General features: G+C 40.5%; 1 protein-coding gene across 1 annotated transcript; it reads right to left on the bottom strand.

Moving 5' to 3' along the window:
- Window positions 1-733: 733 nt before the first annotated feature.
- On the bottom strand, window positions 734-15,624 carry LOC139329390 (caM kinase-like vesicle-associated protein). The gene is made up of 11 exons (XM_070959690.1): window positions 15,433-15,624; window positions 6,224-6,362; window positions 6,001-6,132; window positions 4,506-4,580; window positions 4,210-4,348; window positions 3,965-4,085; window positions 3,771-3,846; window positions 3,532-3,668; window positions 2,912-2,990; window positions 2,692-2,779; window positions 734-2,134 (listed from the first exon to the last, which is right to left on the bottom strand). Exons 2-11 carry the CDS (start codon window positions 6,316-6,318, stop codon window positions 1,823-1,825), a joined length of 1,254 nt encoding a protein of 417 aa, XP_070815791.1. The 5' UTR covers window positions 6,319-6,362; window positions 15,433-15,624; the 3' UTR covers window positions 734-1,822.
- Window positions 15,625-23,559: the final 7,935 nt, after the last annotated feature.

Genomic DNA, 23,559 nt, shown 5'->3' on the forward strand with positions numbered 1-23,559 from the left:
GTTTTTCACGATTTTTCCTGCTAGGAGCAGTTATTAAAATCGTAAAAATTGAATTCCCTCCATTAAGGATGAATAAAGTACTTAAAAAAAGGTATATTTCAGGCCACATAAGAAATTCCACCACATGACCCATATTTCATCTTTAAATAAATAAATCTTAATGCTGAAATTGGAGCATTTTAGTCTTTGATAAACAAATGTTAGTGGCAAAATCAGTGTAAGAGAATGATTGGACACTCATCAAACCACTGTCTCTTTGATGCACCACAGTACCTTTATCTATGTAATTTCTCTAGTTTCACAAAAAAAGAGAAAAGATTATATCAGTCCCCTGAAGCCATAGTGAAGATTAACCTTGACTGGGCCATTTTATTAGATGGAAGATATGCATATCAGTGCATAACTTGCATTCATTATTGATCCTGTGTTAATTAACATCAACTACTAGAAAATCTTGGTTTGGTGGCCTCTAAAAATGATATTGCATGTTGATTTTATTCTGATAGGAGCATTCAAATATCACATATCTCCTCTTGAAGCATCTGTGTTAACAAACATTTTTTCTGAAGTTTTCTTCAAAATATTGACAAAAAGTGCAGCTATTCTTCTGATGACCAAGCTTGTATTTTCTGCAACAAATATTTGGATGAAAGTGAAATGGTGTTTGGTGGAGTGGCTTGTCTTGTTTAATAGTACTGTAATACTGTCAGTGAAGGACAACTTGAGAAAAATGTCACAGTTTCAGCAATATTAGTATTGCTCATTTTATTCATTCACAAGCGCGGTAGCAACCTGTTAGCTCAGCTAAATGTTGCTAAATAAACACGCAAATAAAAAAATACACATGTATACAATGCAAATATACATAGTGGTACAGTATGTGGACTCAGCTATAAACTCTGAAACTTACTAATTACAAGTAACAACACAACAACAGCTAAAACACCACTGCACATACAATGCTCTAAATGTAGTTTTCTGTGTTGTAATTGAAGTGTGAAAGAGGACAGAACACAAGAATCAATACAGCAGCGTAAAACTAAACATAAAGGCAAAGGAAAACAGCTAAAATATTTCAAAGAAATCAATAAGCAACTATAATCAAGTTGTTTCTCTTGAAACATTTCAGTACATTGCTGCAACAAATATTAAGGCACTTAAACTTAAAAATATGCTTTCTTGCTGCCGTAAAATTGTAAGTTGACTGACGTTATACTGCACCGAAGATAAATCAGCAGATATCTAGTCTGGGTGTTAAGTCAAATCCATTAGTTCATAATATGTGTCTGAATGTTACCTAATGACCTGTCATTGGTGTGTCAGTATTACACCTTTGTGAAACTATGCTAATAAATCCACATATTTTCCAATTTTGAAATGATCAATTTTCCAAATCTTTCAACTCATAATTTTAAGTCACAAGACATGAACTCAGGGTTTTAAGTTCTGAAGCTGAAAATTAGCGACTTGTTGAAACAGACAGATACACCTATATACAATGAGCGGATGAATTCAGATGAGTTGGTTTCACTAAATTACACTGAGAGTTTTTACAGTTTTCAGGGGAAAGGAAACAACAGAAGAGCTACTTTGCAACTAGCTTTAAAGGGACTTGTACACAAAATAACAAGGGAGAGTGGAGAACACTATTCAATAGACCAATCAGTACAGGAGGCAAAAATGATGAAATGCACGGTGAAATCATTCTGCGAACTGGGGGACAGTCGAACAGACATGTCTTATCATCATGCCAAATTTATTGGCTCTACTGCACATGTGCTTGTTAGCTGGCAAGGGTCCTCTTCTTGTGTTCGTGCGACGCCTAATCTCCCTTTCTCTGTGGCAGCATTTGGGGGACATCACCGTTGCACCGTGCCTGTGGCTGCTCCTCCTGTCTGCCTGCGCTGGGCAGGGAGAGCGCAGAGATGGCGGCAGTCTGTGTGTCAGGAGCCTTTTCACTAAGAGCAGCCTTTATGCTGGCAGCAACACCGTCGCTGCCGCCGGCCAGGGGAGCAGGAGCGCCACCGGGCGTGTTGGGGTCAGCTGCAGCCCCTGCAGCGAGGCCAGAGGCTGCAGAATCACCCTGCTCAGACGCTCGGAGTCTCTTCATGAGGGTGGTCACTCTGACAGCTTTCTGTGAGTCATGACAAGATATGGTGGGTTCAAATTAAGTGATAGTATACCAACTGATACTGATGCAGGCGCTGAGGATGGCCTCTGACTGAAATGTGTCAGCAATCATATTCTAATAAAAGTAAAGCTGTGGAAGGCTGCCTTATACTTTGATTACTACTTTTTTTTTGTTTTTAATATTTTTTAGGCTCTGGAACAGTTTCAAACAGCAGTTGAGTCAAAGCATATATAAACATGTTTTAAACAATTAAGAAATAAAAAGTTCATTATGTTAATGGAAAATAAGGGTGATACCTGTAAGGTTATGAATGGATAAATGTACAGACTTGTTTAAAGTTACCATAGATACTAATAGCAGTGAATACAGTATATATATTCAGTTTCAGATGGTGGTAATATTATGAAAAAATTAACACATATGGAAAGTTCAGTATTGCAGTACAGTCCTCCTAGCTGGGGACTTGGGTCATGATTATGGACACTACTGCCATTTTGTCTGAAATGTGTAATAATAAATAATATATGAGCTAAAATGGATTGATATATGAGAAGAATTACCTTCCACTTGGCTTTGGCAAAGTTCTTTTCTATTTGTGCACAAACACCATCCTTGATGTTCTTGTCTGAGGCGGCATTTCCAGAAATCCTGAGAGAAGGAACATGAGAAGATTTTTTTCTCTTTTCCCTGCATGTGACGATATTTGTGGTACTTATAACAAAGTTCGTAACTCATGTTTTGTTGGTGTTCATAATTTGATTCACTCGGTATTTTTTTTACCATTCATGGGCAATCGCTTCCTGTGCAGTCAGTCGCTGATCTTGGTCCACTTCCATCAAGGATGCCACCAAGTTTTTGGCTGTAAAACAAACATATGTGTGCATATTAGCAGCATATTGGCTCTTTATTAGTCATTATAAAGCTCTTATTAATGCCTTATTCTGCATGACCATTTTCTACAAATACTTGGCCATTAACTAAGAGTTTCCCTCAATATCTCCTAATTACTGCTTCTTGATGGTAAGAAAGGAAGTTAATAAGAGTTACAAATACTAATAAAAAGTCTATATACTAAAATTCAGGCAAATAAGCAACTAGTTAATGGTGAATATATGTCCCTTAATATAGAGTGTGTATAATAATAACGCCCTGTCAGAGGGTGAGAGGCAGGGTACACCCTGGACCAGTCGCCAGTTGATTGCAGGGCAACATACAAGCCGGAGTACCCGGAGAGAACCAACGCATGCACAGAAAGGCCCAGCCCGACCCGGGGATCGAACCAGCAACCTTCTTGCTGTGAGGCAGGGGCACTACCTGCTTGCGCCACCGTGCCGCGTCATCTGTAACTCGCAAAAAACAATTAGATTCATATACATTTTCACAAACTGATTATCTCTTACCAGAATCTGAAATGTCATCCCAATATGGTGAATCGAATTCATAGTCCCCAGACAAAATCTTTAGGAAAAGGTTCTTGTCACGATTGTCAGAGTCATCTTCATCAGCGTCATCATAGAAAGGAGGGTTTCCAGACAAACTATTGCGTTGGCAGAATGAGAGCATTATGGGACAACACACGTTTGTGATAAAGTCACTTAAGAACATGACTGCAGCATATGTGTGAACACATTGCACTTACAGTATATACATGATGACACCTATGGCCCAGCAGTCCACAGGTCTTCCATATCTCTGCCTCCCAACAACCTCAGGAGCTGAAAGCAAAAAACAGCTTTAACTAACTGATCAATGTCTCTTTCTGCTGTATGATTGCCAACACATTAACACATTCATTATCATCATTCATCTGCACTCTGGTTTTATGTCACTTACCAAGATATTCTGGAGTCCCACATGGGTCCTTAATGAGTCCATTTTCCAGTTTTGCCAATTGGAAGTCGCTGATAACAATTTTGGAGTGCTTCAAACGATTAAAGTACACCAAGTTCTCCAGCTGTATGAGTAAACAAATAAAGGTTCATCAAACTGGAAAGCATTGCTGCAGAGCCTTTACTCACACATAGTATTTTGTGGTGAAATGCCATTATTTCTCACTAGGTGTCACCAGTGTAATATACCTTCAAATTTCTGTGGACAATTTTCAGAGAGTGCAGGTAAGCTACAGCTTCCAGCACCTGCCTCATAACATTGCTGGTGTCCCTCTCGGAGTAGTATCCTTGATCTAAGATCCAGTCAAACACCTCTCTGCCTGTAGCGCTAAAGAGACGGAACCACTGGGTTAAACGCATGTCACTTGTTGATGGCGAGAATGCACAAAAATTGTCACATGTTGAATAAAACATCAGTTTCTGTTGGGGAAGTGCACGCCAGTCTGTGCCAGCATTTTCTCTCAAGTGCCGCCAATAATACTCACAGCTCCAGAAAAAGGAAGTACTCTTTCTTGGTTTCAAAAGCGTCAACCAGCTGGAGGATGTTATGATGTTTTATCCTTTGAAAAGCAGGAAGAAGGGTGAAGAGAGTAACAGGAGGGGGCGAGAATGGAGGGATGTAAGTGGGGTTAAAATGAGCCATAAATAGAGTCCAGCTGTAGAGCTTTACATTCAGACACTTGCGGTAAAATTGACAAATTCATTTTATTATTACAATTTTTCAGCAGCTTTGAAAACTCCCAGCATCACAGTAAAGCTATGTGAGGGTGAATTTTTAAGACACCTGTTGACTGGGCCATCACTTCACAGGTAATAACAAATCACCATAATAATATGTAATTTCAGGCTTTTTAATGCTGAACGATCACCATCGCCTAATATTACTTTATGATGGACTTTATTCTGGTCGTGTATATTGATAATTACAATATCCTTTCAATTGCTAGTGGATCCGTTGGCCTTTACTTGGTATTGTTCTTGGTACATGTGACTAAATTGCAGCAACAATAATTTCCACAGCACAATGGTACCTTGTATGATGCTATAACAGCCCTTCAGACTATTTTAAATGATCAGGCTGGTGGTAGTCTATATTTTTAATACTGTCAGCAAATCCAATCATCACTTAATACTTTCTGACTTCCCAACCCTGTATGTGGCACTCAGCCCCAAACCCATTTGTTCCCACTGAAGACATGAATCTATTAAAAACAGGAAAACAAACTTATTTAATTTGAAAATAAAACAAGGATCAGTAATTTCCCCAAACAGCTGGCACTGTAGTTCTTAGCAAATGTTGACCAAACAGGAGTAAATAGTGTATTTGCAGATTAGGTGCAGTAGTATTGCAGCAGGATGGTGGAGGGTGTATGTGGCATTGACTCCAAATCAGGGCTGCCCAAAGGGGGGCCCACAGGCCGAAGGTGGCTCGCCCACCACATACTTGTAGTAATAAAAAAAATGCAATTTATATATAATTTTTTTTCGTAATCTGAGCGCAGCAGGCAGGAAGTCAGTCAATTAAGGGGACAGTACTTGTTTGCTTTTGGTTCATGCACACTGTTTTGGCCCTGCTGGAGAAAAAGTTTGGCCGGCCCTACTAAAAATAACCTGATGTATGGCACTGAGGATTTATATCAAGATTTGGCTACGCAGTCAATGCTGATCATCGATCAATTTATTGTTAGTTTTGGTCTTTTTTTAATCACATTTTTTTATAGTAAGAAAAACGTAGACGTTCACTACAAACATGGCTTCGTTTAACAGTAAAACCTGCATGAGATTGCCTCTACTGTCACTGTGTATTACTCCTAGAGAGCACAAAGATGAAACTTTTTTTTGCACCAAACTTTGTGACGTCTTTGCTTTGACCTGAGGAAAGACGTTCATCTGATCATCTGTGATTCCAGCATGTCTCAATGCCAGGACAGTGCCTCAGACATGTAAGCTCTACAATAAGGAGCTTAAAACTTCACTTACATCTTTAAGATCATTATCTCGTTCTTGGCAGCCTTCCTCACTTTCCTTCCATCCTTTTTGTGGAACTTTTTACAGGTGTACATTTTCAAGGTGTTCCTATCCTTCGCCCGGAATATCTCACAAAACTCCTCTCTGTTAAAAAGATGACATAAACACCTTACTGGGAACACGTTTCTTAATACTCTGTGCTGGTTTATCAATATTACAAAACAGATGTACTCACGATTTAACAATTTGTCCCAGGTCATACTTGTCGGTCACCTCTGAGGGATTGTTGTAATCCTTCTTCTCCCCGAGTGTCAGACAACCAAATGGCATGGCAGCTCGTGCCCTAGCCAGGGAATGTCCCGGCTCAACACAACCTGTCAACAAGATGAAGCCTGTTAGATTTATCTGCACAGCACAGCGTCATTTTCAGAGACCGGCATCTGCACAGCACGAAGAACACATGAGCACCTGAATTGCTTATAGTCTCGTTACTGAATAATGTAAAACAATACGACTGTGGATGTATTGTTGTAATAAACTGTTTCATTAGTGGCAACGATAGAAACAGAAGAAACTGTGGTTCAGTGACGGCGCTTAACATAAAATGAATGCAGTAAATCAACATTTATCGGTAGCAGTTTGGGCAGGTGATTATTTCTCTCTCTCCGAAACCTTTTCGGTCATCCATCCGAGAATAGGCACGTGTAATTGATCTTGAGCAAATCACTTCAAATTACCACAAGAGCGAAACAACATACAAATGAGATTTTCAAGTAACGTAATCTTCCTCAGTGAGTGCTTGTTTCATTCCACTTTGCAGCGTGTCAGCTCTGCAGCAGCAGCAGCAGCATTATTCATTTGTCCACAGTCCACAGTGGAATATATTCAGATGGACTTGACCCTGCGTTGTGGCTGTAACTTTTGTCTCCTCTTTTCACATTTTGAAAGACTCTTGAAAGTTGAGAAAGCTATTAACTCGCCAGCTCTGGTGGAACGAGCGCAGAAGAGTTTTGTGTTTTAATTTCTGCTATAGCGAGCCAGTGGAGGATGAAGTTGCCCACAGTTATTATGACGTGCACGCTGTGCTTCAGACTAGCCCACAGCATCCACATTCTCTGAGAATCTTACATTAATTAAGCAGAAGAGCGAAATGTTTGAAAAGCAAATCAGCGTAACAATCTACCTTTACATATACAGTAAAATCAGGTTAGATTTCCTGTAGCACTATTTGGAGTCACCTGCTTTAACGGCAGGGGTGAGGGATGCGGTCTATGAAATTTCAGACATCATTTACCATAGATTTACTTTCCTATTATTCTTTTGAGAAACTCTATGGATAGAAGAACTGAAAAACAAGGTACATTATCACCTTGATGCAAGAACTCATATGGAAATACATTAGAGCAGAGATGCACCATTGCCCACAATGGAAAAGGAAACTGATAACACAATATGAATGGTATGTTAAAAACTCTAACAGTCTGCAGCAATGCTAAATAACCTTGAATAAATAAATTGTGGTCCCTTTTGCTGTAACGCGGCTGCCTGCTGCTGTATATCTGGTAACGCATCATAAATATCACAATAAGATAATCATTTTATGCGACATTACACTTCTACACAGCAGACAGCAGAAGCCCAACAAATGAAGTTCACCCGCAAGAAGTCCTTTAACACATTCATATGCCAATTTCACAGCCTTAATAAATGAATAAACAACTTAATAATAAATAACATAACCCTGCTGCCTTTTTATAACATGAAAACTGGAGAACTACCATGAACTAACACTGGCTGATTTGTTGCAACATGTTTTTCTGATGAGCTCCAAGTGCATTTCGTGTTCTAACTAAAATATCTCCTCCATCAGTAACTCTCTGATGTGTGTTTTTAGTAAAAGACACAAGATGTGCAAGCAGCTGCTCGTGGATCCTGTTGTTGTAAATGACAGTGACTCTAATTGCTGCAGCTGCGGAGCAGAATACTACACAGGTCCACCACTGGCAGCTGAATATTTCTGGTGAAATAGGATGCTTGTATGGAAAGCAGACCCAGTTTTTTTGGCAGGCCTTACAGTAGAAATGGCAGCCAGCACAGAAGAGTGGGAGTAGAGAAATTCTGACTGAGGTGATGTCTGGAGCCTCAGTCAAGACCCTACCAGAGGCAGAGATTTCTCCTGGCTTTAGCATCCAGTAATATCTGTAATACAACAAAGAGTGATCTTATGAATATAAAAATTGAATTTGAAGAATGCGCACGGTAAGAGGACGGTCTACTAATGCGCTTTATCCCTGTTTATTACTTCGAAGCAGCAGCCTCGGCAGACGTTCTCATGTTTTGATCATTTTGTAAATCAAGAGAGAGGAACTTTAGTTGAAGACAGTAGGCTGTGTATACAGTGTGCGACTGTCCACAAGGGGACTCATTAGCCTGTGATCCAGTCTCTGCAGAGCTCCGCCGTGAAGCTCATATAATAAGTGTTACCTTGTGTAAGTTGCTTGGTTGTTATGACTAAAGAGAGTCTGTTTGCACTGATTTTCCTGATTTAAAACTGTTTGTTGATGCTGATTTAATAGAGCATATCTGTCTTTGATCCATATAATGCAGGGAGAAAAAAAACAACCCATGAAGTTTTTTAACCGGCGCTGACGAAGCTGCAAGTCTCTTTCTGTCTTCTTTAAGACAGACTAAATGATCTTCTCTCTACTTCTTCTCTCTCCAAGTCAAAATTGTTGCGAATATGTCAGTTTTTCAAACCGTAGCATTGGTAAAGCATTAATAAACAGAACCACAGTGCTCTGTACATGTCTGTGGGACTGGAAGAGATGGTCTGACATTGGTAACTTCACCTTTTCCTTGATGAAAAACACCAACACTTATTAGTTCTAATCTATCGGTATCAAGACCACACTGTGCTCAGCAGCTTTTGTTATGTAACTCTCGCTTGGCTCTCAAGGACAGGCATGTCACGCATTGACATGTGTTAAATCATCCTTTGCCAGAAGAATTACACAAGCAAAACAAGCTGAAGACATTTCTGAAATTACTGAAGGAGAGAAATTTGGAACAAGATAGTCCACCTGTTCACGCTAACTTCATTTATGGATATATTTCCCTCTGGAACTGCTCATACTTCTCAGCATGGGCCAGTATGGACCAACTGTCAGTCTTAATACTATTTGAGTCACCGCCAGAGGAAGAGTTATTGGAATTAACAACCAAAAGTCACTGCGGCTGTATAAAAAACGTCCTCAGCTACGTTCAATATCTATGGCATTACTATCGATGTACTATTGATTTTCTTCCTTTCAGACTGGAAAGCATAAGGTGTTGCATTTAAGTTGGATCTTGTAATCTAAAATGTAATAGAGTAGCCAGGATTAAGAGGAAGTGGTCCGGAATGAGGCTGTCTCTCCACCCTAAAGCTCACTTCCAATGATCAAAATGGTTCTGTAGTTTGGATTTTAAACACAAGTTGAGCCAACAAAACACTGATGACACTGATTTAACTGTACTGCATGTCATTGCAAGCAAACATTACGATTACAGCCTCTATCACTTCATGAGGTAAAGAGTAAAGCTCCTGCCAGTCTCACACTAACCCAGACTGGCTTTAATCTTGTCAAAGTGCATTTGGAGGTCAGCTTGGAGTAGCCAAAGGGATCAAGTCTCCTCAATTCAGCCATTTTCTTTATTGTTTAAAGCTCGGCCCAGACATTTCTACTCAGGGCTATATTTTTTTTCCAGAGGTATGCACGCAAGTAAAGTAAATGTTTCCCAGGGGTGAGCAAAGAGGCTCGGAGAATGCCGCAAAGTGCTCAAACAAAGAGTCCATCTCTTACTGTGGCACTATAGCCCGAATAATGATGTATTTCAGCACACTGTCTGATCAACATGCAGCATACAATAGCGTTCCCTCTGCTCTAAATAGGAGGGCTGCTTGTACACCATTAGTCTGGAGTATGATGAGCATTTGGGAGATAAGCTCCGGCTAAATCACATCCTCTGCATGAATCCTGCAAGAACAATACCCAGACTCACCATTAGTATGTTTTTCTGGCTCTCACCTAGATTCACACAACTGCGCTGCCTGGTATCAGAATCATTTCTTTTCATAATACATGCCTCAATCCTGTGCATGGCGCACACTCATACCAATAGAAGCACACACACACACACACACACACACACACACACACACACACACACACACACACACACACACACACACACCTTTTTGTTATGCCTTAGCTCTTGCATTTAGTTTTTTCAGGGTGTATTCAATCAGCAGGCCGCATCAGATTTGTTGTCTTTAACCAAATATTCATCATATCATTTACAAAGCTAAGCTTCTTAGTGTCTTGAATAAGCCTCTTTGGTCACACGCTGGTGGCCTCTGTCTCTCAAAGTAACCACACCACTAATAGCCACCTCACAAAGTCAAACAATGGCGTGCATGCCAAGCAGAGTCAAGGGGCGAGGCCGATGAGAGTCCATTTAATGCAATCCTTCGACCTCGGAGTGACTCATAGATCCCTACACCTGATCTCGAATCGAAGCTTGGCTCGCAGTACCACGGTGCATCAAACACTAAACAGTAAGTATGATAAGTCAGACAGAATTTTGTGCTCATTTGTTTTTCCTCTTTTCAAAGCACGACAAAAGGCAGTTCTCCTTCATCAGGAGAAGAAAAAGATGGAGGCACTTGACTATTGCTGAATCAGGGGTCTTTTATCTTCGCCTTTTGAAAGATCTGAATGAAGTGTTCTTCATTAATGGGAAGGTAAATGCTGTTTCAAATCCAGACTGTCGCAGAGCTCAGCACTGAGCAAACTTAACTGTGGACACCCTTGGGGGATAATGGCAAAGGCAGAGCTGCTGCTTTTGCTTAACAGATTTCAAATCTGTGGCCAATTAATTTAACATTAGCATAAAGCAGGTAAAGATAAAGCCTCCTCCGTTTAGATCCTTTTGCTTTCAAATGATAATCGCCAAAATATACAAACCATAAGATCCAGAGTCATGTTACAAAAATGAGTTATTCTGTATGTTGGTATTCTTATTTCTATTTTTGCTAATCAGGATAATAAGTATTGTGTTATTATGAGAGCAACAGCTAACATATTTCACACAGATTAAGACAGGAGAGGAGCTTATGAGGTCGGGGTACTTGGCCCACTGCCACCTCCTGTAGACCAGGATTCAAATCAGCTTGTTCACACACTTCAGGATATGTGTCACTGTCCCCAGGCCAACAGAGGGGTTCACGCCATAGTCAGAGTTATCAAAGTTGCAGCCTACAGGAGAAGAGATTAATCGAACTGATGCACAATGTTTATTATTAAGTGAGAACATGTGATGTGGGGGTATTGAAATGAAACTGGCCTGACATGAAGTGCTTGTTCTAATTGTGCAGGTATTGAAGGGACATACTAGGATCATAAAGCTGTTGTCTCATATGTTTCCTGGAAAATGAATGACACACATGTGGAACACATTAAAAGCTGGACTCTGATTAATCAGAAAAGACTATAGGCCATGGCAGTTATATTATATTATATTATATTATATTAGATTAGAACATTATGACAGCCTAAGGGTCCGAAAAACCTTGAGTTTATGGGCATTGATATTTACAGTACTGAGAAATGATGTAAGTCTATCATTAATTCATTTCTCTATCCACCTGTAAAGTATGGTATCTCAGGTGACATCTCAGACGCCCACCACAGGTCTAATTTTGAAGGATAAAAGCAAAAGATGGATGATGCATCTTCACACTGTTGCAGAACTACACCGACTACCCCGCGGGGAAATGTTGGAACTTAAAATCGAACACGCTTCGCTCCAACACCTGTCAGACACTGCTGGTTCCGCTTTGACACAAATTGGAGGGATTATTTTCTGCGCACTCCGACTTGATTTTGACAAAATTTCGAAAAATGATGAATTTTGGGACAATGTTCTTGGAGTTAAAACATAAAGTAATTGGGCTTATGAGGACTCCAGTCTCACACATCTTCAACTTGTTACACAAGCACAACTAACCTTGGAAATTATACTAAACGATGCAATGAATCGATTATGTTTTTCTCTTTTCCTAATATTTGTGAAATTTCATTTTCTTTAACTTATTTTTTTTCCAGTTTTCATATTGTGGTTTATTTGTTAATTAATAGCTTAATTGATAATAATGCATGCCCCGTCATCTTTTTTTTATTCAGGGGCATTAAAATGACTGGGGGCCTTAAGGCTTGAGCCAGAGGGGTCAGTGTAAAATGTTGCTTAGGGCCCCCAAAACTGTTCAGAAACAGTCCTGATATGTGTGTATTAAATTCAAAATTCATATTTTCAGAGTTTTCATTTAGATCTGGACAACATGAGCCCTCCACATATCAATCCACTACTTAATTCATGTTTAACATATTTACATGTGGTCATAAAAAATTATGAGGTTTTAGGTTTCCCCAAATGTGTTTACTGATGTTAGTTTAAGAGAGATTTTTAAGTTCCTATAAGGATCAACTCAATGTCAAATTGACATGAAGCTTCTTAATGTAATCCAGCTACAACCTTGATTCCACAAAAGTTGGGACGCTGCGTAAAACGTAAACAAAAACAGAATGCAGTCATTTGCAGACCGACAACAGTTTTACACAGTGTTCCTGAGCCCATGTAATAATATCCTTTATACAATCATGTGTTCACAAAGTGGTGAACCTCTCTCCATCCTTGCTTGCTTATTCAGAATAAGCAAATATTTACAAAAAAGCATATGTCAAAAAGGATTAGCAAATTACCACATTCTGTCTTTTACACGGCGTCCAAACTGTTTTGGATCATGCTTGTAGACTGCTTTCTAACTTTGAATCACCATAACTGATTACGTCTGCTGAGTCGAGCTGACCAACTGAGATGAAAATTGGATGATGCCTTTTGGTTTTCCCTGAAGTGGCTGCTCATTTTTATGGATATTGTTTACTGTTGCCTTGTTACAGATTGTTGTGGGTCCTACTAGCACACTTTGTCAGTGTCCAAGGAGAGCTATGTAACTCTGTGTGTGTGTGTGTGTGTGCGTGTGTGTGTGTGTGTGTGTGTGTGTGTGTGTGTGTGTGTGTGTGTGTGTGTGTGTGTGTGTGTGTGTGTGTGTGTGTGTGTGTGTGTGGGAGGAGGAGGATATTTATGAAGTAAGAACTGAAATTTCTGAGGGATTTTTTTGAATGCAGTTTGGGGCACTAAGGGAACAGAGTCGCACAGTCGGTTACATTTTCCTTGATGACTAAATGAAGATGGAAGAACATTTGTGTGTTTTTATTTGCTACATTTTATAAACATCACTACGTACAAGTGATTTTGTGTCTTTTGTCGATTAAATAATCATTATGTGATTATTATTATGTCAAACTCATGTCAGACATTGGCAGCAGGCCAGATGGAGGCGTGGATTTGGCCACTGCGGAGCCTCTTCAAAGGGAAAGGCTTGGTGACAGGGGGCAGATGGTGGTGATGCTGTTTGAGCCAAATTTTAAAGCCTGTAATGCCTCATTTATGGTCTAAATGTCGCTCTTGCTGGCTGTGAACACAAGGTAGATGCTCCCGCTTTCATTTTCAAGGACATCATATCATTGCGAACAGCAGCAGAGAGATGGGCTTGTCTTTCTTGTTTTTCTCAAAGTCCAGAGAGAGGAAGGACATTTTGATGAGTGTGAATCAGGTCGCCTTTGTGTTTGGCTCTGCAATGCTTTGAGTACACCATTCATCTCTTCTTCTGGCATCGCTGGCTCATCTGACCACTTTCTTCTGATGTTGTTTTGTTGCCATGGTCACCAAGTGATACAGTATGCGCCATGGTACTGTGTGCACAGAACAGGTCTCTGCGTACTCATCCACATTACTGCCCGAGACCACTGACACTTTATGTGACTGAAACTCCATTTACTGATCTGAGTTTACAAGCAAAGCCCTCCAGAATATCAAAAACAATAACAAGGAATAATTATTCTATATACATTTAATTCACCGCCTCAATCTGAAGACAGTGTGTGTGCGCTCCTGTTTTCTGGCAGCTACTTTAAATCAAGTATAGCCGAATGCCCAGTGGCACAAACACCGTGAGCCAGGTAACACATCCAATCCAGTGTGAAGCCTGTTACGTAAACAAAAGGCCACAGCTCTATTCAGATAAGCCTTTTGAGCATTCTGTTCAATGACGAATCTTTCACTGTTTCTCAGAAGAGCCATCAAGGCTAAGAGGAGGAGGAAAAAACAGACACCTATAAAAAAAAAAAAAAAAAAAAAGGGAAGGTGTGCGGCAGTTTTTCTGAAAAGCAGTGCAACATGCAGCAGCATGCACTGGGGGTTCATATCTCAATGTTTTCAACCATTTTCCTCAATAAACCTTAAATTTTGCTCAATCCTTACAGATTAGCCATTCATAAATGAGCCAGATATCTTTGGTACGGTGTCACATTGTGACTACAGAACCCCTGCGAAGTGTTTTCTGCCTTTAGTGTGCTCTAGCACAACGTTTCTCCTCATGTCACCATACAGCTCTACTGCTTCCTGCATCACACCAGCTGGCTGTGCAGCAGGGCTTCTCAAACTTTTTTTTTTTTTTTTGCACAGTTTACACATATGTTCAGTTGATGTGGTGCCCTGGAAGGGATCAGCATTGGGGAAGTGCAGCTCTCCTATGCTGAAATGAAATCTACACTAGAACCCTTGCAAAGACCTTTGGAGGTCCACACTTTTTTTTTTTTTTTTTTAATCTTTTTCAGTGGACAGTATGACAGACCTACTCTCCCTCTGAGGTGCACGAAGCGGCGGTTTAGGTTTGGGAAAGTGGGTATTGCAATCACAAGCTCTTTGGGTGTCAAATGATGACAAATAATGACAAGGAGGCAGGGACACCGCGAGACTGTAGGACGGTGAAAATGTGAACTCAAGAGGTGCTGCAGTCTGAGTGCATCAAGAGCATCCCTTATGTAAAAGCAGAGGCGCAGTTTGAGCAAGTCCTCGCCGACTGTCAAGCTCATATTGTGAATTAACTTGTTGAATGAGCACAATTATGCGTGAACTTTAAAAGCAAAAGCATGTTCCGATTGCTAATTAACGTACAACCACGCCGCTCAGGCAGCATTGCCAGTTTAAACACACCGTATTTGCGCATCAGTCAAATTAGACTCATGTTGCAGCCGCACATGAAAACTATCCTGCAGGTTTCTTCAATCACATGAGCGCGTCTGATATCTCGACCCAAAATGTTCCATTGCCGCAAAAGTTTTCGCAATCAATCATGTGTCCACGGTGGCCCAAACGATAGACACGGAATGAATAAAGCTCGCAGATCATTCCTCAACAATCTTCACTTCTCGCGTTTTTGGCAGCAGAGGGCTGCATTCGTACCACAGTGAGCCAAAGATTACGCAAATTGCGCTCACTTACCTTCAGTGAAGTAAACTGGTAGGCTAGTAATCAATAATCCAATCCTCTGTCTAATATTTTAGTATGTTTCCAGGCGAGGCTTCACTTTTTCCTTCCACTGATTTTACAGCCAGCCTGCTATCAGAGAGATTTATGATCCTCGAGCATTTCCAACAAGTCAGCTTGTTCACGGGAGTATTACGTGAACGTGTGATGGTAACAGCGGGCTATGATGCAGAGAGGAGGGGAGGCGTGTGTGCGCGCTTGTGTGATGCACGGTGTATGATGTCTGTGTGTGCGTGCACCAGTGCAGCAAATGTTTTGATGATAATTCGATGATTTTTAAGAGTTTTTAACACTGAATGAACTTGAAGCTGCTCGCGCCGCTCAGCGGAGAGCTGCACGTCAAGCCGCCCTGCGCAAAGCAACAGGGGGTCAAAAGCGTTTTTTTTGTTTTGTTTTTTTTTTACCCCTCAAAGTTCCTCCGGAAGTTGCTGCCAGTCATGTCATCACTCCACTCCCATGTCTCCAAAAGCAAGAATTGAATCTTTGCACCCTCACTATCTCAATCTCTGATCTCCTCCTATACATGAAAACAGCAATATGTGTTCACTGTGGGTGTGCTTGCTCACTGGTTTTCAATATCAATTGAAGTGAAACCATGTGCATTTCTTTTCTCTTTGATATTGCAGATTTAATGTATTTATTAACAGAGAGAGAGAGAGAGAGAGAGAGAGAGAGAGAGAGAGAGAGAGAGAGAGGCAGGATGGCTCACCTCTTGCCTTTTTAATGAACTTAAAATAAATGCAAGAGTCCAAACACTAAATTACTGCGTATTTTATAATGAAAGTGAAATCAGAAAGGAAGGAAATGACAGCCCAAACAAAGCCTGGTTGACCTTGCATAATGCATAAGCAGGAAAGAACATGCAGAGCCCAAATTCATCACCATGAGTTCGGAGTGGCGACAAACTGTTGGAGGGACAAGCAACACACTTCACAAGAAACACATCACAGAATGTTCTACTGCCGTCACAACCCACCAATCATGTTAATAAGCACGCAGCTGATGGTACTCTGCTGATTTCTCTGCACAGCACTGTCAGATCCAGCTCTGCTCTCAGCTGAGGCAGGCCTTTTCAAAGCGCAAAACGCCAACCCATGGCGAGGCAAAAAATCCTACAGGCTACAACTGAGACAAAGCTCGAGTGAACCAAGAGATCTCACTGGGTCAGCGCCAACAACAATGCTATGTTTAGAGACAAGGGAGATCGTCCTGATGGGCTTCAATCGCAGAGAGCATGAACTGCGGGCTCTTGTCTTAAGACAAAGATGCATTTGAACACGCTGTCTGTGAGTGAAGTGAAGTGTGAAGTCAATGCAAGTTGATTGTCAGACTGTACTGAAACAAACTCAAACCAGGGCTGCTTGGAGGGTATGAAAATGTCTTTCCAAAGCAGCCAGTTTAATAGTGCACAGGCTGCGCCCCTTCTTTGTTGATACATGGCATAAAAATCAACATGTGGGAAAAACCAAGCAATGTTTCTTCTCTTCTTTCTGTAGGCTGTAGCACTCAAGCCCCTGGAGAGGTGATCAAGTGAGGTAAAAGCAACATTTACACCCCACTGCTAATGCACTCCTGGAGCAGGTACCACCCACAACTCTTCACCAACCAGGTGTGTGTGTGTGTGTGTGTGTGTGTGTGTGTGTGTGTGTGTGTGTGTGTGTGTGTGTGTGTTTTAGTCATGGACGAAACCATAATGTCCATGTGTCATGTCTCATTGGACTGAGTGCATTCTGTAAATCATACTACAAAGAGTTTTTAGCTGGTTGTCAAAGTCTCAATATGAAGCTTATGCCACTGACCATCGGGTAAAAGACTGGTTGTTTCTCTATAGTTATTCTTAGTGTCTGTCACTAGGTGTGATTCCCCTCAAAATCAGATGAAATGACTTACAGCACTCAGAACAAAAGAGTCAATGATGACATTTTCCCGGGCAAAGTTTCACATTGAGCACTACGTTAGCCAGATAAGAGGAAGCAGAAGGACATTCTTCTATGCATCCTGCAGACAGCTCTGAAAAGAAAAAAGAAAAATATTTTCAGAAAGAAATGCGTCTTTATTTTTACTGGCTTAGAAAAACAAATGCATGCGCTGGCAGCTCTAGATCTTTACAACACAAGGCGGTGGAAACACTACCGCTTTTGTCCACAGGGGCAAAATATGAAAGTTCCTTGTAGTTGACAACCCATCTCACCCCCTGAATGAGACGGTGGGGGCCCTAAGCAGCTCCTTCAGCAGCAGACTGCTGCATCCGCTCTGTCAGAAGGAAAGCTACCGCAGGTCCTTCATTCCAAATGCGGTCAGACTGTTCAACTCCAGCATAGTTTAACGTAGCACTGTGTTTACACTACTGTGTGATTTAATGTTTTCAGCATCTTGCTATTACATCCATGCAATATCTTGTTCAATATTATGCATTTTCTACATATTTTCTTCAGTATTTCACATGTTTATCTTTTCAAAGCAAGACTATGTATATAAATATTGTTTATGTACTGTGCAATAGTGCAAAACACTGTATTTAACTGTCTTATCTTACCATATGCAATTTCCAATTACCATGTGCAGTTTTCATTTTTTTTCCCATTACGCAACAGTATTTTTTAATTTGTATTTAAGTAGTTTAGAATGCGTATATCTATATACATAGTTGATTTTGCATTTCTTATTCTCTTCTATGTCTCCTTTTATATTCCTGTTACTATTGCTGCTGCCTGTAACACCCAAATTTCCCTTACAGTACAGGAGATTGATAAAGTTTTATTTTATCTTATTGTTGCTTCAAGATTATTGTTAATCAATATTTCTTGTTTTCTAATGACTCCCATCAAGATCAGCTAAAATTTCTGAAAATGTTCAATTTTGGAAGTATGAAGTAGGACATGTTGCTTCTGTGACATTTACGTTTGTCTTTGAACTCTCCAAAGTTACCTGTCTACCACAGAAATCTTTCCGTCCTGCAGAGACCTCTGTGTGGATGTGGCAGCCGAGCAGTTTTCGAGAGAAAACTGATCTGACCCTCGGTAGCACGTTGCAATTATGTACAGGTATACAGAGGATCTGCAGGGATTTTAGCTGGTAGGCAGAATCTGTAGCTTTGGCTTATGTAACAGGAGTGTCTCTTTCCTAAAATGAGTAATGCCGCTAAAAGGCCATTGGGATAACAGGAAAGAGAATGGTGGAGCATCTTTAACCTGCTCCCCACCTACCCACAAAACCACCTACTCTCTCTTTTCTGACTCCCGGTATCACATGGCTCTCCAAAACTCTGGTTGTCTTGTAATACAAGTTGTGCTGTATCAAAAATCTGACTCCTGGAATCCGTTATATCACTGTCATTATTTCAGAGCGGGAGGTTTCTAATCCTCCTCCAATCCTCCCCTGTAGGAGGGAGTCAATCACTATGTCAGCTGTCTAAAAGTCTAAAAGTGCTTTTGAGACATCAACATGAAATACAAAACCTGAATTTAAATGGGGAAAGAAAAACTTTGAATTGCTCAAAGGTAAATGTACACTTGGAAATAAAGACATAACCCCAGTGTTAAAGCAGCAAACAACAAAAGCAGTCAGGACGTGGGGAGTGTGTGTCAAAAGCAGAGCTCAGGCACATGCTAGATTTGGGTATTCCTTAAAAGGTGAGGTGTCTCCATTTTAGGAGGCAGCCCAGAGTCCCTGAGACACAAATATGTTTAGAACAATCATAAATTCTACACATAAGTTATGCACTTTCCAGTGTCACATTGATGCAGCTAAAGAGCAGCCAGGCCACCTCATCAGTGCGTACTACACTGAACGACTGTTCACGTTCTGCAAACCATGGCTGAAATCCATCCTCATATGTTCATGTTCTAACAATCGTGTGTCTACGTGCTCGACACAACGACACAAATTGTCACTGACGATTTTGGTGCGCTGTCACCATAGCAACAGCCTCTTCAGGGACGTGGATATTGGAGCGTTTGGTGCCATCTGAAAGAAGAATTAAAGTCATTTTGCACTAACAGATTGCACACAGAGGATCCTCAAAGCAGCCATTTTCAAATCTCAGAAACTCCAGGGTTATTTTTAATGTGATGTGATTTCTGTTCATTTGAATTAGAATAAGTCTGGTGGCTAAAGAGTCATACTGTAGGATTTATTAACTTGTAGTCCTGTGGTCTAATGTTGTATAAGTCTAGGCCTGACCTTTGACTCACTGCCTATCTTATTACTTTAGGGGATCCTCTGTTGCTCTTTATTAGGCACAATTCTGATGCAATTAATCTGCTTACCTTAATGTTGGAAGTCAGTTCAAATTGTGACAGTCACTTGCATTGCCAGTCAATGGAAAGTACATTACATTCACATGGACTTCGATCTTCAGCAGTCATTGTAGCCATCTGATAAATGAGAGAGCGGTTCCACCCATCACACTGACGCTGTTTAGGAGATGTAATATACAGGATTCCTATACGTAATCAGTTATTAGCTGTTGCTCATAAAGTTATTTTTTGCCTTATGTATTTCAGTGGAGGTTAAAATATCATTAAAATAAAGCCTCCTTCTCAGAGTCTCTCAACAAACACAGTGCCTCAAATACCCTTATGCAGTATATTACACTAATGTGATTTATATTATTTGTAATTATCCACAAGAAAGCTTTTTTGTCCATCACACGGCAGAAGCATACGCAAAAGTGGAATGTGCGTCACAAAGCTCGCAGGCAGTACCTCACCGTGCTTCTCTGAAACTACTCAATGCTCTGCTCATCCTTATGTTACCATGGCTGCATCTAGTTAATCCAGCATTTGTAAGTCTATGAATGGACTCGAGTGACTCCCCTGCTTCACTGTTTCAACATGTCTGTCTTCTTTGCCTCCATCTGAAATCCCTGACGCTCCTCATGGTGGCAATTCTAACATAGAGAATGTGGGCTGTGTTTATATCAAATCAGGTTTTGTTTCACAGGGATTTATATTGTGTGAAGTAAGAAACAGTGACAAATATCAAGATTAGCATACAGCAGCTGGCTCGTGCACTACCTCACAAGCTCTATTTTAGGTATATACTCCTTTGTCTCACTCATTCTTAGCAGGCAGATTCTGCAGGTATGTGCTGCAAATGTGCAAATAGAGCATCTATAATGTATACAAAAACACAGACACTAAGTGAGGCTGCCCACTTGAGCCACGAAGGATAAAGCATGCAGCAAAATTAGGACTGTGTGTCAAAAAAACAATGCAAAAATATCTTTCTGCTGTCTCAGATTCACATCTTACATAAACTGATCCTGGTGCAGTTTGCCCTGTTCCAGGAATATTCCAAAAATAGGTAACTGGATGTCGAAAAGAGGCAGGATTTTTCATTGTTTTAAGGATTTCTTTGCTTTTTTTAAAATTGTTTTTTGTATTGCATGATTGGCTCCGAATTCATTCTCTGACCAAAATCTTTTTTTTCTCTCCACAATCCTGTACTCAAGCTTGTAAAAGATGAGTCAACTTATAGTTCAACTTAGTTGTCATAGAAACCAAAACCAATAGTCATGGGGTCTGTGATGGAAACCTTTGAAGGGCTGAAGGCGTGCTTCTCACAAGCATCACTGGAGACCTTGACAGCTGCATTTCAGCAGTTTCTAAAGACATTCAAAAGGTTTCCTAACAAAACACTTCCAATTATACAATGTCACATGTCAACAAAGCTAAAAAATATAATAACCGAAGTGTCACAGAAAACATAAAATCATGGCTCCTCAGCAATATATAGGAAGGAAAAGGATTCTGAAGTATTGTGCGAGTATTTATAAAATGCTTGGAAATATTTTTTGGATGGATGAAATCATTACTAAACCAGCTTTTAATTTGGGCATTAAAGGTCAGTATGAAAGACGAACATTTTCAGTTTTGGGGGTATTTTACAGTATTACTGTGAGAACAGGTAAATGGACTATAGGTTTGACTCAACAGAGCAGATCAATATTCAGTTATTTAAGATTTATGACACATGAAACATGATATCTGAGACAACACGCTTTAAGGTGACAGGAAAGCTGTATTTAAAGTGTAAGTCATGTCAGTCTCGAATGTGTGTATTCATGTAGTAAGAAAAAGCTTTCTATTGCACCTCAGATTCTTTCTATGTACCATCAAGCTGCAGTAACATGCCAACAACATGCAGCATTTTGCATTAAGAAGGACAAGAGCAATTTGGAGCATTTGTGTCAGTGTTTTTGCAAATTCTGCTGCTTGCTTGAGTTGTTTCATCAAGTGTTTTCTTATGAATTATGAATTCAGCGCATTGTTTTATTTTGTAATCTTATTGTAAAATATGTGTTCCAAAATTACAAAAAAATGAACTCAAAACTGGACGGTGGCGCAGCAGGTAGTGCGGGTGCCTCACAGCAAGAAGGTTGCCGGTTCGATCCCCGGGTCAGGCGGGGCCTTTCTGTGTGAAGTTTGCATGTTCTTCCCGTGCATGCGTGGGTTCTCTCCGGGTACTCCGGCTTCCTCCCACAGACCAAAAACATGCTCATTAGGTTAATTGATGACTCTAAATTGTCCGTAGGTGTGAGTGTGAATGTTTGTTTGTCATTACGTGTGGCCCTGCAATCAGCTGGCGACCGGTTCAGGGTGTACCCCGCCTCTCGCCCATTGTAGCTGGGATAGGCTCCAGCCCCCCGCAACCCCGAAAGGGATAGGCGGTATAGATAATGGATGGATGAACTCAAAACTAAAAAATAAAACTAAAAAAATTCAAAAGCAAAGCATCTTTCCAGACAAAAAAAAAAGTCCTTGTTACTCTGTGGAACCCAAATCTTGAATGCAGATTCAATGAAACTACCTCCCATTAGAAGCTTCCAATGAAAACAGCCGGTAGTGTGTTCTGTGAATCATGCAGATAATAACGGTGACAGTTTCTGGAAAGATGCATATGCCAGTGATTAACTTTTCAATCAATAACTTTATTCTGGAATTGTGGCAGAAATCTCAGAAAGCAAATAAAACCCAACTCCACGCATAGTTTAGATGCCATGACGTGTTTTTCTGACAGACCCTTTAAGACTAAATCATGCAGACAGTTGGAGAACTCGTGTGTGGATGTTGACTGTTTTTGCCGCCGTGCGGGAGGGAGGCACAGTGTCACAGATGATACCCTCACACTTCAAGTCGAACATTTGGTGCTCTTTGAGGTTACCATAGCTACCACAACACAGCAAGACCGGATGTCCATAATGCTGATCAGCTCGTAACTGGTGGAGCAACGGTCCATCTCATAGTGAACATCGCTGAATGAGAAACAAGAGAAAGTTGTACAATAGCTTGCGTAAGCCAGGCTCCAACTTTTAATTCTGAAAGTCTTAACACAGTGAGAAGAGTGCAAGTCAATGGTAACAAACTAGTTTGGTACATTTTTATATTGGTTCATGCTCTTGGGACAAAGCAGCAACAACAAATAAATTACCGTCCTGTAAAGGTTTCATATCCTTGTAATTACTGCAGTCTCTCTGCTCATGTGGAAAGGCAATTTATCTCTGAGTTCTCTTGCGCTAATTCAGAGTTTATGAGGGCTGCCCATGGGTCTGCACCAGCACTTAACCGCTTTCATAAACAGTGGGACTCTTTTTCCTAATTGCTGCAGGCTACCGCTCATACAGAAATATTACATTTCATACACTGCGTTATATCCACAGTGGCTTAAGACAGCTTTAGCAGATTGCATTTATGCAAAAATGGTGAATTTTTTATTTTTTTATGGAACAGGATAACTAAATTAACGTGTACAGTTAGTGTTACTTTTGATGCATACCCTTCATTGTAGCTTCTGCTAACCTATGAATATTAATGTAGATATAGATATACGCCCACTTCTGTATTGTGATTCTACATTTGGCTGTTAACATGTTTTGATGGTCACTGTCCACTACTTGAATGCCCAGACAGAATAACATATTTGATTGCATATTAATGCTATATAATATTAATTTCAGCAAATCGTAAATATGTTCCTTGCAGGGACTCAGGTGGTGCTGATACTCGTGAGAGATGTGGGTCACTACCTGATCTCCAAAAGGACTGAAGGAAGGAATTCAGTGAGTTAGAGAAAGAAAAA

The sequence above is a fragment of the Chaetodon trifascialis genome, chromosome 3 (genome assembly GCF_039877785.1).
Source record: "Chaetodon trifascialis isolate fChaTrf1 chromosome 3, fChaTrf1.hap1, whole genome shotgun sequence".
In the NCBI taxonomy this organism is placed as follows: Eukaryota; Metazoa; Chordata; class Actinopteri; order Chaetodontiformes; family Chaetodontidae; genus Chaetodon; species Chaetodon trifascialis.

Excerpts from the sequence above, each read along its gene's own strand:
- LOC139329390 (XM_070959690.1), bottom strand. The coding sequence starts at position 6,318 with ATGCCATTTGGTTGTCTGACACTCGGGGAGAAGAAGGATTACAACAAT. Across the intron at positions 4,581-6,000 it reads GAGATAATGATCTTAAAGAT|GATAAAACATCATAACATCC; the intron begins GTAAGTGAAGTT and ends TGCTTTTCAAAG. Across the intron at positions 3,847-3,964 it reads TGGGACTCCAGAATATCTTG|CTCCTGAGGTTGTTGGGAGG; the intron begins GTAAGTGACATA and ends TTTTGCTTTCAG.